General features: G+C 32.9%; 1 protein-coding gene across 2 annotated transcripts; it reads left to right on the forward strand.

Moving 5' to 3' along the window:
- Positions 1–7,678: 7,678 nt before the first annotated feature.
- Positions 7,679–16,942, forward strand: LOC129888931 (BTB/POZ domain-containing protein NPY1). 2 transcript variants are annotated; one of them, XM_055963997.1, is made up of 5 exons: positions 7,679–8,209; positions 8,683–8,777; positions 11,237–11,306; positions 11,885–13,054; positions 16,277–16,942. In XM_055963997.1, exons 2-5 carry the CDS (start codon positions 8,716–8,718, stop codon positions 16,817–16,819), a joined length of 1,845 nt encoding a protein of 614 aa, XP_055819972.1. In that variant the 5' UTR covers positions 7,679–8,209; positions 8,683–8,715; the 3' UTR covers positions 16,820–16,942. The 2 variants fall into 2 exon arrangements, with proteins under 2 accessions (XP_055819972.1, XP_055819973.1); XM_055963998.1 differs by having other exon boundaries at positions 8,716–8,777.
- Positions 16,943–18,392: the final 1,450 nt, after the last annotated feature.

Raw genomic sequence — 18,392 nt, forward strand, 5'->3', positions numbered from 1 at the left:
AGAAATAATTCATTTCACAAAATTTTGCAAGATAACCTTTGTTGAGTGAATTGAATGCTTGATGGTTCTTATTGTAATGACAACAAGTATTCAATGCAGCCAAACAAAGGTTAATTAATTAGGGCAGCTCACTTATACACCTAGGTACGCTAATCATTTATGGTGATCAATTACTACCTTTTACTCCATATTTTATTGGTTAATAATTCATAAATAATATTCATTAGGATTTTTTAGTTTTAACACAAATTATGTTGAGATTAATTTTAATAAGATTAGTTATATAAAGATTATATATGTTGGAATTAATTATTATGACACTATTTCTTAATTGACTGTTGATTTGTTATATTAAAATAACATGCATTGCATATTTTCTAAGAAATTATATTGTTTGTTTACACAAATATCATCTACCTTATTTAGTTGGAAAAAAAGTTCAAGGGAATGTTGTCTTTTAAAGTGTGACAATGTTGTCTAGGCTATAAAATATTTGTACGCCACAATTTTTTGGTTGAAAATTTATAATTTTGTTTTGCATATATCCATTAATCACATTATATATTAGTATCTTACCTAAATGATTTCAAGCACAAAACTAATACAGCACTACTCAAAAACTTACGTAGGTACTTATTATTAATCCTGATATAACTTATTCCATATGATATTAACTAAATAAAAGATAGAGTAGTACTAAATTTTTATCTTAAAGTATAGATTTATCTTAAAACAAGCTTCGCATACATATGAAAATCAGTTTCTTTAAAATAATTTTGGGAAAATATTTACTTTCTGGAGAAAAAGTAAAACTTTTTTTAGTATTTAATTGGAGAACTAAGAATTGTTTTTGTTTGTAAAGACAAATATTCATTGGAGATTGACAATATAATTAGCGAATTGGACAATGCATGATCAAATTTTTATTTTTATTTTTATTTTAAATCTCCTACTAAAACCACAATTTATTTTTATTTTTATTTTTAAAAAAAGCAACTGGGAGGATGCATCACATCAAACCCAGCAAGAAACTAAACCTAATTATAAGTTCATTAGTATTAGTCAATTCTAATCGTTTAATGTGATTGTTCTCTTCATAGCTTTTTCTGAGCCAAAGCCAAAAGGATGGATACAAAATAAATTCTAAAAAAAAAAAAAAAAAAGATGAATACAATTTTTTTAATTTCCATGCTATAGTATTTCCTTTTCATATCTATTTTAAAATGGTTAAGTGAGTCGAGCGTCTATCAAAAATAATTTCTCTAACTTACAAGATAGGAATAAAATATGCATGCAAACTATCCTTATCGGGGTGGAACAACTTAGGCGCAGGGGATTCAGGGAAGCTGATGTGGTAATACAAGAGCAGCGAGTGTAGTAGCCCCTTAGGCAAGGTCTTTGTACAAGCAAACAAAAAAGGTAATCACGAGGATCGGAATGAAATATATCATATGTAGTGTTGAATTCAATCCGAAGCTCTTTCTTACAAGCAAGTAAAGAGTGACCTCAAGCTCCACTTAAGCCCTCCACAAGCAATTAGCTTAAAACATATTCATCATATGGTCGAGCGAAGCGCACATTTATGAAGCAACCTAACATCACTTTAAATAGGAGTAGAATGGATGACTTAAACTGAAAGTAAGTTCTCCAGATCGATATATCGTATGGTATAATGGAGTTTCAAATCTCTGCTAGTTCGTTTCTTTACTTCTTTATATTTGAACCTTTTTAATAAAAATTTTGACTTCACCGCTGTTTTTCAGACTTCACTTATAAGATTACAACTTTTATATATATGTGTGTGTTTGTATTGTTGCTGTTAATTTTTTTCAATTTTTCTTTTTCATCTTTTTATTTTCCTTGAAATTTGGACCAGAACTCGTGCGCACAAAAAGATATTTGGTGTTGGTAAGTCGTTTTCCTCATCCATGACTTCTCAATAATGTTAGCATGGGGAGAAGTGATTCAGTCAAAACTAAAGTAATTAAAGGCCTTATGCAAAAAAAAAAAAAAAAAAAACTGAATTATTCGAAATAGTAATTTTATCCTCGGTTAGAGTTTTGACACAAAAATATCATCGATGTTAGTCAAATAATTTTAAAAATCTCCTTCAACTAGTCAAGTAACTCAAAATACACTTCATACTAATTATTGCTTCAAAACCAAAGAAAAAAATAACTACATATAATTTTGCTCTTGAGTTATACGAAATAGGACAACTTTGTTCCTAGTTGATCTTTTCGTTCTTTTTGGGTGAGAGGGGGAGGGGGGGGGGGTAGGGGCGGAGGGGGAGGTTAAGCGTGTGTGAAATATAATTACAACAATAGAAAATATATAGATATAAAGACTTCTCAATTTAACAAATAAAATTGATGGTGGATATGTAACTCAAAATTGAATCATGAAATTTTTTGTCAAATACTTTCAAAAAAACATAGTGGTATTTCTTATTTGATATATTATATATAGATATAATAAGAAAAAATATTATTTTATTTTGTACTAATAGAATTATAAAATAAAAAGTAAAATATTTTGAATTGTCAACTATAGTAAATTCTAACATTTTTTTTATATAATTTTAAAATATGGAAAAAATTATTTTAGAAAGTTATATGTTTGAATTTACACTAAAGTTTATTTAATTTGACTCTTATAACTTATATGGAAACGATAAACTGAAACGTGGAAGTATTAATTTAACACTAATTTACCGAACAATATTAACATGTGAAAAGATAAAATATATGTGTCACTTTTGACAAAACGTATTTACATTTAAGCAGCTAATTAGCTAGCTGTTGATCATACATTTTAAAAATAAATTTTAAAATTTTATTTTTATATATTTATTTGATCATTAAATTTAATTTTCAAATATTTTTAACCTTCTAACAAAAATATATTCAAACACAATTTCATATTAAATACAAACAATCAAAGTCGTAAGAACCACTTACCCCATGCATGACTAATCACTCCAAAAATGAATCAACTTTTATATTATGAAATACGCCTGTGCCCTTTCTTTTATTTATTTTTTATATTAATGGCGAAATAACTTGAGAGATTCTTAAAAATAATTAAAATTTTAAACTACTCTAGCCAAGTGTATCTCTAAATTTTGTTGATATTAGAATTCATATCAGATATAAATATGTTATAATAATTTTATTTTTATATATAAAAACAATCTTTTTTGACCTTTTTATTTTAGTTTTTGCCTTTTCATTTTCTTCTTCCTCTTTACTGCTCCACCGATTTCTGCTATAAATTTCTCTTTATTATTGATACCATGATTTTTCATAGTTGTGCGTCGCACCGATGAGACGCACTTGTGCGTTCACAGTTGCAATGATCGTTGTGTTCGATTTAGTTAGTTGATATAATTAGTGATTTAATCATTGTGAATTATTTTTGTTTCAGCGAGTCCGCAGACGAGACGGATTATGCACTTTGATAGAAATTACTGTATATGAATAGTGAATTTTTTCATTTTGAATCTTTGTTTTTTAAACACGATTTGAAAAACTCAGGAGCACGATTTAAGGTGAAAATCAAGGATTTTACATTACATTACTAAGATATGATATTTTAATACCGACAAGTCTTTCATCATTTTAATGAGGTCGAAGTGAATTTTTATTAATATTAAGAGATATCATTACTATTGGAGTACTCAATGGATGCGCTTTATCCATATAAAATCTTTTTAAAGTATTTTCAACATATGTTGATTGATCGACAAATATTTCATTTGCAAAATATTTAATTTGTAGATCAAGACAGCATTTTGTCTTTTTGAGGTCTTTCATTTTAAATTTCTTTTACAGACACTTCATTGTCTTTGAAAGCTCTTTAAGAGTTCCAATGATATTCAATCATCAACATATACAATTATTATGACAAATTTAGAACCAGACTTTTTCATAAAGAGATAAAGGCAAATTGAATCATTTTAAAAAAAATTTAGCAAATATTCGCTAAGATAATTGTAACACATACGCCCTGATTGTTTCAATTCCTATAAAAATTTCTGAAGCTTTATTGAAAAGTTTCTCGAGAATTATTGTATGCTTTAGACACTTTGAATCCTTATAAGATTTTCATAAATATAGTGTGGTTCAATGAGCCATCTAAATAGACAGTAACTATGTTCATTAGGTGCATATCAAGATATTCATGAACTGTCAAATTAAATATGTTTTCATAGACAATGTCAGGCCTTTGCAAAAAAATTTGGACCACAAGTCGTGCTTTATATCTTACGACTTTATCTTTTTCATATTGTTTCACACAAAAATCTGTTTGTACCCCAATTACTTGACACCTTCAAGTGTTTGAATTATTGATTCAAAAACTTCATATTTTTTAAGTGAAGTCAACTTTGTTTGAATTGCATCCTTCTATTTTGGCCAATCATTTCTCTATCTACATTCATCGACAGATTTTGGTTCAATATCCTGATCTTATTGCATTATTTCAATAACAATATTATAAGCAAAAATATTATCGACCATAATATCATTTTGGTTCCACTTTTTTCTATTGAGATATAACTTATTGAGATCTCTTCATTCTCATTATTTTTAGGTATTTGGACCTTTTCTGTGGTCTTATCATTAGTTATGTCTCGGAGCTCTTCTTGAACAATCACTTTCTTATTATGATAATTTTTTCCTCTTTTTTTTTCGAGGATTTTTATCCTTAGAGTCAATTCTACCACGTTTTAGATGTGGTTTACACTCATTTGCATTAACAATTTGTTATATCGGAATATCAACTTGAACTGTGACATTTGCAATTGAAACATGAGATTTAGTAATCATTGGAAGGTTAGTAACTATATCCGACAGTTGATTTGCAATATTTTACAAATAAATTATCTTTTGAACCTTTTATTTACATTGATTTGTTCGAGGATCTAAATGAGAGAGTGATAATTCATTTCAATCTATCTTCTTTTGCAACTGTTTATGTTTCTCCCCTAATGTTGGGTATTTAGATTCATTAAAGTGACAATCAGCAAATCTTGTTCTAAATAAATCTTCAGTCATAGATTTCAAATATTTTATAATAGAAGAAAATTCATACCCAACATATATCCCCAATTTTTTTGGAGAACCATTTTTGTTTGTTGTGGTGAAGCAATTGAAATATATACCGTACATCCAAAAATTCTAAAATAGAAATTATTTGGTTGCTTTCCAAAAGCCAACTGTAATGGGGAGAATGCATGAAATTGGTTGACCTTATGCGCATAAGTGTTGCTGCATGCAAGATAGAATGCATCCATACTGAAAGAGAAAATTTTGTCCTCATTAGTAATGGTCTAGCCATCAACTGGGCGTTTAATCAATGATTCTGCCAGATTATTTTGAGACCATCTTTAATTTGTCTTTTTCAGACTGGCCATGTACTTCTACCACATTTGCTTTCGGTAATGGAGCAGTTTCAGTGGACGAATTTCGTGATTTTTCAACAAAAGGGTATTATGCTGCTCAGTCACAAAAAGACATGAGATTAAATCAGAATACTTTTTAAATTTCCTTTCCTGGTATTGTTTTAACACCAGATTTGAGGCATGAAAAATAGTAAGAGTCTTTTCAAAACATATCCTCATCTATTTTATTTTTTTCACATAATTTTAGTTGGAAGTTATTTTATATACAACAAAATTTTATTCACATATAATTTTAAAATTTTGTAATCGTGAATGTACCTATCATAACGAGCTCTTGGCAATCCTGTTCACATAATTTCGTGTTCATAACGTGTTATAAAAATATAGACAGTATATTAAAATCTTAAATGGAAAAAGAGTGATAGTTTTGTAGTAACTTTCCTTTCAATCTTTCTATATCAATCTTTCTACAAATGAGAGGAATTTATAAGGCAAGAGTGATTTGCTAAGCATTTATTGTAAGTCTTAAAAGTCATAAAGGAAACCCAAAAGTCATAAAAGAGGCCTAAAATCAAGGGGTGGATTTGCTACGGGACATCCACATTTCGTTAGTTACAACATTATACACCAATAGATAGTATTACATGAAATTACAAGATGCGTTTATATACTCATATATAATAATTTATAATTTTATACACTATTATACAACACAGAATTTCGTCAAACTTTATCACTTGATTTCTCTCAAACATCAAGATGAAAAGTTCTAAAAATTTGTGCACAGGTAGATCTAGGGATGGCCTATCATCCCCAGTAGCTGAGGCATCAATGAATCACAGTAGAATTTGATTTGAAAATATTTTTTAACTGATTGACACTTTGCTTATGGGATTTTGCTACAATAATCACGTTTGTAATTTGTGATTTTTCAGAATCGTGGATGAAATTTTGAGATGATTCTTTTTGCTTGGATTCTCTCACTAAGATCTATCATTTGTTTCGAGCTTGAATATTTTGGAGGTCGGGATGGGATTGTGGCCCCTTGACAACCTTTTAGGGCCCTTTAAACTCCTCATTTGGGCCAATTTAGGTAAGCATTAAAAATCTTGATTAAATTACGTAAAGTAAAGGATCGTTTGGTAGTTGGATAAGAAAAAAGTTATTTACATATTAATTTTTGCATAACTTACACGATGTTTGATAGGTAGATAAGAAATGAGTTATTCATGTATAAAATTAATATGGAAAAATCTATGTATTAGTTTATAGAGGATAGAAGGTGGAATAACTAATAGATGAATAACTAATTCCTGCATAACTAATACATCTATAAAATAATACATAGATTACTAATAACTAATTCATATATTACTAATACTTGCATAACTCTAATCAGTTACCAAACGAATGGTTAAAGCACTCAACTCATAATTGACGAATTTGTAGGTTCAATTCATATCGGATACATGCCAATAGGACCCTCCAATGAGTCCATTAAAATTGGCTATGTATAAATGGCTATTAGCCCGTGGTGCGAGCCTCCCACTGGGGGCCGCTATGTTAAAAGCGAGAGAAATCTCATTCCTCTTTTTTCTTTGCCCCCATGTTACCACACAAGCTCATGAGCTTTGTCTTACTTCACCGTCGAGAAAATAAGGAAGATTTTCATCTCCAAGCTTAACTCAACCGTAACTCCCTTTTTTTTTCGAGGGACGGTGGAGGAGGTGGAGGAGTGTATGAAGCAGTGTCAAACTAAAATATCCATTAAGCATTAGCTCTCATCGAAAAGGAGGTGATCAAGCCCCACCTTTCAGTACGACTACTCACTTCAGTCACTAGCACTGCCTTCGACATCCCCCTCCTTGCGGTTAAGATATGGGCGAGGTCATTTGTTTTATGAACATCCCACCACTGAGTGATTCACTTCCAAGACTCTTACAGGAAGATTAGCTAGTGATTTCTCGTAAAAACGCTAGTCTTGCTGAGTTCATAATGAGAATATTTTCATTGTTTATGCGCTACAACTATAATTATCTCTTAAAATAATATACATAAAATATATAATTAGATATTTTTTAATTTTATTCTTTTAAACATATCAAAGAAAAACTTAAAATTAAAAATTTATCAAAATAGAATAAAGGCAATTTTTTGTGAAATAAAAAATAATAATAAAATAAACAAATTAAAACGAAAAAATACCAAAGAGAAAAGACTATTATAAATCTCCTTGTAAAAAATAAAATAAATTTACAAAACCTCCTTGTTACTACATCATTCTCCCCAAACCAGGCTGGTTCTGTCTACACAGTCCCCTACTTACTAATCTACAAACCAATACACCTTTTCTTTCCTCTCTTCTGACACTTTATCTCTCATATTATCTCTTTTTTCCCTCCTATTTTACCAAGATTGGACGACAACTTCATCAGTGTATTCAGTATACAGAGAGAGAGACACCTCATTATGTATCTATACAGAGAGAGAGAGAGAGAAAAGGCTGCAGAAATCTTTGAGATTTGTGTCTTGGTTTATGTAGAGTAATAAAAGAGGAAATTTTTACATAAAACAGCCTAGCAAGTATAGGTGAAATAGTTAATTCAAAGGCGGCTACAAATTTAAGACTCAACCAATCTTTCTTCATTTCTTGCATGTGGGGTTGGCTTAATTTTGAGTCTTTTGTGGTTTAGTGTTAATGGAAAGTTAAAAAAGGGATTATGGGTGTTGAAATTTTGCTGTTTTGGCTCGAGGGTCGAGGTGGTTGTTGTTGTGGGAGCAAAAGCAAAATCAAGATTATGCTCTGTTAGTCTGTTTTTTCCCTTGTTTCTTTCTGCTTGTATTGGAGTTTAGGATATGCTTCTTCACTGGAAATATTCTTCTAGAGTGATAAAAATGGAATCTTTTACTTGCTTTGTCTCTTGTATCTGTGAATTTCAGTTAACCCCAGAAGTTGGAAATTTGGTTTCTTGGCGTTAGTTAGTTGTGTTGTATGACTGTTTATTTGTACTAAAGTTTGAGTCTTTAAGGCAAAAAAATTGGTTTTCTTGGGTTATTTAGTTGTGTGATTATGTCTATGACTGTTGTATGATACTAAAGTTGGAGTCTTTAAGCAGAAATTTTAGTTTTCTTGGGTTAGTTAGTTGTGTATTTGTGTCTATGATTGTTGTACTGTACTAAAGTTAAGAGTCTTTAGCAGAGATTTTGGAATTCTTGGGTTAGTTAGTTGTATATTTGTGTCTCTGACTGTTGTATTGTACTAAAGTTGGAGTCTTTAGCTGAGATTTTGGTTTTTCTTGAGGGAAAAAAAGATGAAGTTCATGAAGTTGGGATCAAAACCAGATACATTTCAAGATCAAGGAAAAGGTGTAAGGTGTGTTAAATGGTTTACTGTTATTTTCTTGTTTTATTTGCAAATGCACCTTGAATTTTCTTTTAATTTTGTTTTGCTTGTTGTATTTCCATTTCTTCTTCTCCATACAATTTGCAGGACAGCTAGTTGAAATAAACAGTATATTATTCACTTTTTTCTTCTCTTTTTTTGCCTGTGTAGTTTAACTTCTTAACAACAACAACATTTAAAGTAAGATCACATGATTAAAGAATATTTTGATACATTTTATATATTTTTAGTTTTAGTTTACAAGATTTAAAAGTATTATTTACCTTCTTAAACTATGTAGTAAGAGCCTGACCGGATAAACTTATTTAAGTAACTTGTAAGTTAAAAAAAAATTAGGTGCAACCCAACTTGTTTTTTTTGACAAGCCAATCCAAACGGGTTCTAAGTCAAAATCAGATAAACAAATTAAAATGGAGTAATTTTTACTCTAGGGTCATCTAATAAGTATATTTAATTATTCATAAATAGTGTGATTAGTAACCTTAAATTAAGAAATGTTAGCAGCATGAACATGGAGTATGTATTATGCATGACAGGAAGGTAACCTTTTTCCGTACTCTTTTTTATTTTATAATATAATAATTTTTGTGAATGAAAAAAACAATTTTTTTTTGCTTTTATCTTTCTTCTCTTATTTGGATATGAGTACCGTAGCTTATGCAGTGTGTCTTCCACTTCTTGTGCACATGTACAGAACAATCTTGGAGATTGCTTTACAAAAAATAGAGACAGCTATTAAAAATAAAGAGTTTCTTTTTCTAAGAAGCAGTACATTGTCTGGCTGTCCGTTTATATTAGTAGTCATAGTATTGCTCTTGTAATTTCTTGTTCTTCGATTTCTGTGACTATTTGATGATTCCTTGAACCTCGATTATCATGTTGTTTCGTTATTTTCCGACTTTTCTTGTACTTCCGTTACTTCTTTTCTTGGACTATTTGCGCTATTTTTTCTTGAGTCGAGTTTTCAATTAGAAACAACCTCTCTCACCGAACCCCACTTTGTGGGACTAACTGAGTATGTTGTTTGTTTTTCTAAGAAATAAGTTAGAAGTTGTGAGTACAATGATTCTAATTTTATACTCCTACTCTTTTTGATCTTGAAAAAAGCAGGCAATTTTGTTTATTTTTTGTTTTGGTGTCCCCCTTTATGTGCCTATTTTAGAGTTTCTTGTTACCTTTAAAGAATGTTGATGGTGGCTTGCATGAGGACATTCAAAAAGTGGTGTCAATCTACTTTCTGCGTTTGATTGGTAGGTGGTCCAATATTTACTACTCATAGAAAAATGGCCTTAGTGGGGTCAATGATCTCCAATTATTTGATCATCTAAATTATGTTTATATCTTGTAACATTAATTACTCTACCTACTGTTTGACATACAATGAGTGAACTTTCTTTTAATTAAAAAATGGTGAAACAAGGGACATGGGATCTTCACACAAATAGCCAGATAGATTTATTGTTTTCATTTTTTAGCCATATACATAGATTATACATTTATCGGCTATTTTTAGTTTAATCAGTTGGGTGAACGACTATTTAGGTTAATTCTTCTAACATATCATGAATAGCTAAGTAGGTGAAAGTTCTCAGTTTTTAACTTTTATGTTGGTGGAAATTCTTGTCCGCTGACTGAGCGAAAAGCTGGAATCAAAATCGAAATGGATTTATCTTGTGTTAACTCTTACTCTTTCATTGCATTTTTATCAGGATATAACAAGTTATTCAGTTGATCTTTTTGTGTTACTTACTACAGACAGTTACCTGTTGCTATAAGTCAACCTTAATGTCGTGTTGTAACAAAATTTTACACTGTTAGTGCACAGAAGTTAAATTGATGGAAACATGGTCGCAGCTAGAACTTTTCCGTGATTACGTTTCGCAAGTAAACATTTAGCAGTAGCACTTTTAGTTAACACAATGCCATTTTGCTAGCTCTGCTTCTCTTTAGTGCTTCCAGTCAGTCTTGAAGGTTTTATCTATTTGTTTCCGACTCTTGGTCTAACACAAACTCAAGTTTGTTAAGTTCGTCACCATTGGTGGAACTATAGTTAAAGCTAAATATATTTTCTATTTTGACTTATGCTGGAATTGAAGTTATCAACCAAGGTTGAAGTGCAGTTAGTTTTATATACATTGTTCTGGTATTTGCAAAACGATGATGATAATTATACCATCTACTTATATTTAAGGAACTTCAGCTGTACATTACTTAGAAGTTGAAGGAAAAGCTGTCTATCACATGGATCTCTCACTCTTTCTATTCAAAACAGATTTTATTTTACTTCCTATGCACTTAACTACTGGCATGAAAATTTTGGTTTGTTGTTCTTCCTTGTCTATGACAAATATTATGTTATTTATTCCAGTTACTTGCTATACTCTGGTCACATTCTTAAGTAATAGATGAATTTTGATCTATTGATGTAGGTACGTGCCGTCTGAGCTGGCAACAGATGTTACCATCATTGTTGGTGAAGTAATATTTTATCTTCACAAGGTAACTTGACCATTTATGGAAAGGATAAACTGCTATAATTTCCGATACATTTCACTAAGCAAATAGTACTTGATTCTTATCGTTCTTCAGTGACGTTCATTTGAGTTCAGAAAAGTAAACAAGCAGAACTTGATTGCTTCTTTTTCTCAGTGGTCTTGAAGACTTGAACTAGGGATAATGAACAAAGATTGCATGTGGAACTAAACTATTGTATAGAAGAAAAACAAATCTAGTTTGATGAATTTGCCATATGATCCTGATTCATCTTGTCTTTGTGAACTGACCTTTAGACCAAGTTAATTCTGAAATTTTCCAAATCTTTTCTCGCACATGCCAGAGACTTGTTTGCTGACATAACAATGTATGCCATCTCCAAACCTTTATAAACGAAAATGTAAATGGATAACAGCTTTATCTTTCAGATAATCTTAGTGATGCAACATACTGCTGCAGCTGATCTTATTAGTCTCCAGTTGCTAACTATAACTTTTACTCTCATGTGGGGAACTATATGTACTAATTTCCCATCTGTCTTATCAGTATCTGATTTACAGTTTCTACTGATTTTGGTTTTCCAGTTTCCTCTGTTGTCCATGAGCAACAGTCTGCAAAAACTTGTTTCAAAAGCAAATGAAGAGAATTCTGATGTAATTCAGTTAGTTGATTTTCCTGGTGGACCTAAAGCTTTTGAGATTTGCGCCAAATTTTGCTATGGAATGACAGTGACTCTCAATCCTTACAATGTTGTTGCTGCACGCTGTGCAGCTGAGTACCTTGAGATGACAGAAGAAGTTGACCGAGGAAACCTTATCTTCAAAATCGAGGTATTCCTCAATTCCAGTGTTTTCCGCAGCTGGAAAGATTCAATTATTGTTCTACAAACCACCAAGTCTCTTCTACCGTGGTCTGAAGATCTGAAGGTGGTAGGGAGATGTATAGATTCTATTGCATCAAAAACGTCGATGGATCCTTCGAGTATTGCATGGTCCTACACGTATAACAGAAAAGTGGCAGTCTCAGATAAGATCACAGAAGTTGGGATGAAATTCCCTGGAAAACTCGAATCAGTGCCCAAGGATTGGTGGGTTGAAGATATATGTGAACTTGAGATAGAACTTTACAAGCGAGTTATGGTTGCAGTTAAATCTAAGGGAAGGATGGATGGTAGTGTTATTGGCGAGGCACTAAGAACTTATGCAATGAGATGGCTGCCTGATTCTATTGAGGCTTTGGTGTCTGAAGCTCACAGTAGAAGAAACAAGTCCTTGTTAGAAACTATAATCTGCTTATTGCCTTCTGACAAAGGCGTTACTTGTTCGTGTAGTTTCTTGCTTAAGTTGCTGAAAGTCGCTATTCTTGTGGGAGCAGATGATTCATCAAGGGATGAGCTTGTAAAAAGTATCAGCTTAAAGCTGGATGAGGCTTCCGTCAATGATCTTTTGATTCCAGCAAGGTCTCCCCAAACTAATGTTTATGATGTTGAACTAGTGAAGTGCCTTGTGAATCGATTCATGGCTCGTGAAAGAAGTAGCCGGGATAAGAACATTCCCCCGAAAAGCACCAATGATTTCATCTTGGGGCATGCATCATGGTTGAAAGTTGGTAAATTAATTGATGGCTATCTTGCAGAAATTGCTCGTGATCCAAATGTCAGTCTCTCTATTTTCATTGAACTGTTGCAATCAATTCCAGACTCAGCAAGACCAATCCATGATGCATTATATGAGGCAATCGATATCTATCTGCAGGTTGCTTATCTACTTTTTCCTTTTACATCATAAGTTCTGCAAGTCCTCTATTTAAACGCGGTTGTCTTAGTCTTCAGTAGATATGTCTCATTCTGTTGAATCAAAACAGCTCTTCTTTGTGTTACCATGCCTCAATATCATATTGGACCTATATTGCTAGCTAATATAATCAAATAGTGGTCTTTTCCAATATATATCATGAGCAAATTAAGAAATATATCTTTGTGTAACTGTACAATGGAAGTCAGCTGTTTTGGATACCATTTTTGAAGTTAGGGTAGAAGGTTAGTAGATAGTTGAGCGTTGTTAGTTTCTCTTATTAGTAGGATTATTAGTAAATCTCCCTCTATTGTATTCTTCGGTTTTACTACTACATGTTCTCTTTGCTTTGTTTATCGTACTATTTGTGGTTGCTACTGTTCTCTTCTCCTTTATTTTCTATATGCTTCACTTAAGTCAAGGGTCTATCAGAGACAACCTCTACCTCCACAAGGTGGGATAAGGCTACGTACACACCACCCTCCCTCACTTGTGGGATTACAATGGCTATGTTGTTGTAACAACAAATACAATAACTATGCGTCAATCTCTAGCAAATTGCAATCGGTTATATTATTCCTCATTGTTTATTCCAAGTGAAAATATTACCATCTAATATAAGTTTTTGGTGATGGACTTGTAGATTAAGAGGGATAGGAGAAAGAAGACCCTTTATGATCGACCGAGGATTAGATGGGGGGGGGGGCTAACTCCCGCCTTTTCTCAGGAGATGGGGGAGAAGTTGAATGGTTAGGGGCCTGGAGTAGTAACGGGGATGTGAACAACATGTGGGACATGACAGCTGGTTGCATTAGAAAAGCAGCTGTCGAGGTTCTTGGGGTATTGAGAGGAATCTTTGGTGGTCGTCAAGGAGACTGGTGGTGGAATGGAGAAGTACAAGGCAAAGTGAAAGCCAAGAAGATTGCCTATACGGAGTGGTTGGAGTGTGTGGATGAGGAGGAGAAGAATAGGCTTAAAGATATCTATACGAAGGCAAAGACGGAAGTGAAGTCGGCGATCACCAGTGCTAAGACGACAGCTTTTGAACGCATGTATGTTGATTTAGGGAAAAAAGGTAGGGATAAGAGATTGTATAGGTTCACCAAAGCGAGAGAGAGAAAAGCGCGCGACCTGGATCTAGTAAAGTGCATCAAGGACGAGAAAGGTGAAGTTTAGTGGATGAGACTTCTATCAAGCAAAGGTGGCAAACTTACTTCCACAGATTCCTAAATGAAAAAGGAGACAGAGACATTGTACTAGGAGATTTGGCGTACTCGCATAGTCTTCGAGACTTTGGGTACTGCAGGTGTTTTAAGGTTGAGGAGGTTAGACATGCTGTTAGCAAAATGAAGAAGGGGAGAGCGACAGGGCTCGATGAGATTTCGGTGGACTTTTGGAAGAGCACTGACAAGGAAGGTTTGGAGTGGTTGACTAAGTAGTTTAATATTATTTTAAAGACTGCTAAGATGCCTGATGAATGGAGGTGGAGTACTATGGTTCCATTGTACAAGAACAAGGGTGATATCCAAAACTGTAATAATTACAGGGGTATCAAACTACTAAGACACACTATGAAGATTTGGGAGAGTGGTGGAGATGAGGGTGAGGAGATGAGTGTCAATCTCAGAGAACCAGTTCGGAATCATGCCGGGACGATCGACTACTGAAGCAATCCATCTTATGCGGAGACTGGTGGAGAAATTTAGAGAAATGAAAAGGGATCTCCATATGGTGTTCATTTACCTTGAAAAGGCTTATGACAGTTTCGAGGGTTGTTCTCTGGAGGTGTCTGGAGGCTAAAGGTGTCCCGATGATGTATATTAGGGCGATAAATGACATGTATACTGGAGCCAAGATTCGGGTTAGGATGGTGAGAGGTGACTCAGAGCATTTTCTTATTGAGGTGGGACTACACCAAGGATCGGTGCTGAGCCCTATTCTTCTTGCCTTGGTTATGGATGATCTGACACGGTCTATTCAGGAGGAGGTTCCATGGTGTATGATATTTGCGAACGATATAGTTTTGATTGATGAGATTCGGGACGGAGTTAATGATAGGTTGGAGGTTTGGAGACAAACGCTGGAGTCTAAAGGATTCAGATTGAGTAGGACCAAAACAGAATACTTGGAGTACAAATTTAGTGTTACTATGGATGAAGAGGGCAGGGAAGTGAGGCTTGCCACCCAAACCTATCCCCAAGACAGAAAACCTCAAATATCTTGGATCCATCATCTAGAATAGTAGGGACATCGATGATGATGTCACGCATCGCATTGGGGCAGCATGGTTGAAATGGAGGCTAGCCTCTGGAGTCCTGTGTGATAAGAAGGTACCGCCTAAACTTAAAGACAAGTTCTACAGAATGGTTGTTAGACCAGCGTTGTTATATGGAGTGGAGTGTTGGTCAGTAAAGAACTCTCATGTTTAGAAGATGTATATTGCGGAGATGGATGTGTGGACACACTAGGAGTGATACGTTCAGAAATGAGGTTATTGGGGAGAAGATAAGAGTGGCATTCGTGGTCGACAAGATGAGAGAAGTAAGACTGAGATGGTTTGGGCATGTGCAGAGGAGGGGTGTCGATGCCTCAGTTAGAAAGTGCGAGCGGTTAGATTTGGGGGTTATGCGAAGGGGTAGGGATAGACCGAAAAAGTATTAGAGAGAGGTGATTAGACAAGATATGACGGTACTCCATATCACCGAGACATGACCTTAGATAGAAAAGAGTGGAGGTCACGGATTAGGGTAGAATGGTGTCTTACCGTGTGTCGGTTTAGGGTGGTCGTAGGTCTAAGCATGCCTTTATAGTTGTGTTGCTATTGCCTTTGATTATTGCGGTACTTTGCTATAGTTATTGTTCATGGTTTGTAAATTTTGCATTGCATTTTATTTTTATTTTTATTTTTATTTATTTATTTTATTTTATTATTTTTCTTTTTTTCTTTTTTCTTAATGCTATATATATTATTTTTTTCTCTCGTACTTGGAAGTTGGAACTGTGACTTTCAAGCCAATGGTCTTTTGAAAACAGCCTCTCTATCTCCATGAGGTCGTGGTAAGGTTTGCGTATATTTTACCCTTCCCAGACTCCACTTGTGGGATTCCATTGGGTTGTTGTTGTGTCGCTCCATTTTTGAAGCTTATGGTCTTAAAATATACCAACTGTTTGTCTTAACTGCAGGCACACTCAAGCTTGACAAAAGCTGAGAGAAAACATTTGTGTGGTCTCATGGATGTCAGGAAATTAACAATGGATGCATCTATGCATGCAGCACAAAATGAACGGTTGCCTCTCCGGACAGTCGTTCAAGTCCTGTTCTTTGAGCAAATTAGAGCAGCTGCTGGAGTTCAGACCTTAAATCACAGAAATACTGATGCTGTAGATTCCACTAGGAAGACTGAAGAATATTGGCAGAAAACATTACTAGAAAAGCAGAACGTATCGAAGCCATTGAGTGAAATAAAGATAAAAGGTGAAGATCCACAGAAGAACATGAAGTTGGTTAAGAAGGCTAGCAAAAACAGAAGTAGTGGACCACAGTTGATGCCATCAAGATCAAGGAGAATATTTGACAAGCTGTTTGTTGGTAAGGTGTCTGGTAACGGCGAAAACCGGAGCTCTGAGACATCTGGTAGTTCTCAGAGTCCAACCTTAAGGATTATTCAAGGAGAAATGAAGTCATCTAGTTCATGTTCAAGAAATAGGAGGAACTCAATTTCATAAGTAATTCATGTAGTCTTTTAGATTCATCCATGTGTGTAAGAATCCAATTTGTGTAAAAAGTGGTAAACTTTGTTGAAGTAGTTAAGATGTTTAATCATCATAGTACTCCCTCTATTTCAATTTGATTGTTCTGTTTTGATTTGACACGGAGCTTAAGAAAGTAGAGAAGATTTTTGTTTTTGTAATTTTAAATTAAAGATACGTGGAATGTACTAAAATGTATTTTAATCTCAATGGTTCAAATATGTCATGTTGATAGTTGAAATTAAAAAAGTTGTCGAAAAAAGAAAGAAACATTTTTTTTTGAAACGGCCTTTAAAAGAAAAGTAGAGAAAATAAATTGAAATGGAGGGAGTAATAGTGCATAGCATTGCTGCAAAACATGTTATTCTTGGATGCATTCTCCTTTGGTATCTTTTAGTTTATTGTACTCTTTAGTTTCACCCATCCTGTAAATTAAATTTATTTTCTTGAATAGCTTTTATTTCCAGTTTCCTTTTAACCTTCACTTTATTTTCTTGATTATACACATTGTCTAGTTTTTGTTTGAGATTTGAGATGCAGTATTAATATGTGAATACTAAATTATTGACACTGGTTATTTTTCAAACATTTGAATGTATATAATTTAATTTTATTTAAAAATTAATATGTATAAAATTTAATAAATACAAAAATTAATCTAATATTATATCAATCAAGTATGTTTTTAAAAATTATAGGTGATTTATAGTTTTGATGGATGATAGTGATAATTAATGGCTTGGTAAATAATGATGGTAGCTGGTGATACACAATAGTGATGATTGTTGGTTGTAATTAATGGTTATTATGTTAATAGTTTTGTTGATGATGATAGTAAATGATGGTTAGCGATGGTGAAGATTGATAATGATTGAAAAAAATGATGATTATGACTGAAAATGATGATTATCATGTGGGACATTGAAATAAAAGAGTTACTACCTCCGTCTCATATTAGATGAGCACTTTCAACTTTACACGGTGATTAAGAAATCATTAATACATTAGAAGACTTTAACATTTTGCCCTTTGTTTATATCAATGCAATATACATAGAGCATAGAAATAGCTAGTATTGAGAATTGTTTACATTCAAAAGACTATATTAATTGTAGGGGTAAAGCAGAAAAAATTTAATTAATTTCATCTTCATTTAGTAAGTGATCAAGTAATATGAGATAAACATTTTTAGTAAGATGCCCATCTAATATGGGACGGAGATGGTACTTAATATAAAAAGTCATATTCCTTTGCATTAATAGGAATAAAACCGTTAAATCTGTAAATGATTAAGAACTTTGCATTCATTAAAAAATGGAGTTTTTGAAAAAAGAATATTTAACCTTTTCTATTCTTCCTTTTTCCCCACTTAATTTGGTCTACATACAGGATTCACTGGATCTTGTACTCATAAATAATTTATTAGACGATCAAATGTTTCTTGTTAAGTATTTTTGTTAACATCATTGTCTCTCTTATGGATATATACCGTTGGGTCTAACTAGTATATCGATTAAAATATATTATCAATATATATATATACACTACC

Source organism: Solanum dulcamara, chromosome 5, assembly GCF_947179165.1.
Source record: "Solanum dulcamara chromosome 5, daSolDulc1.2, whole genome shotgun sequence".
Classification (NCBI taxonomy): Eukaryota; Viridiplantae; Streptophyta; class Magnoliopsida; order Solanales; family Solanaceae; genus Solanum; species Solanum dulcamara.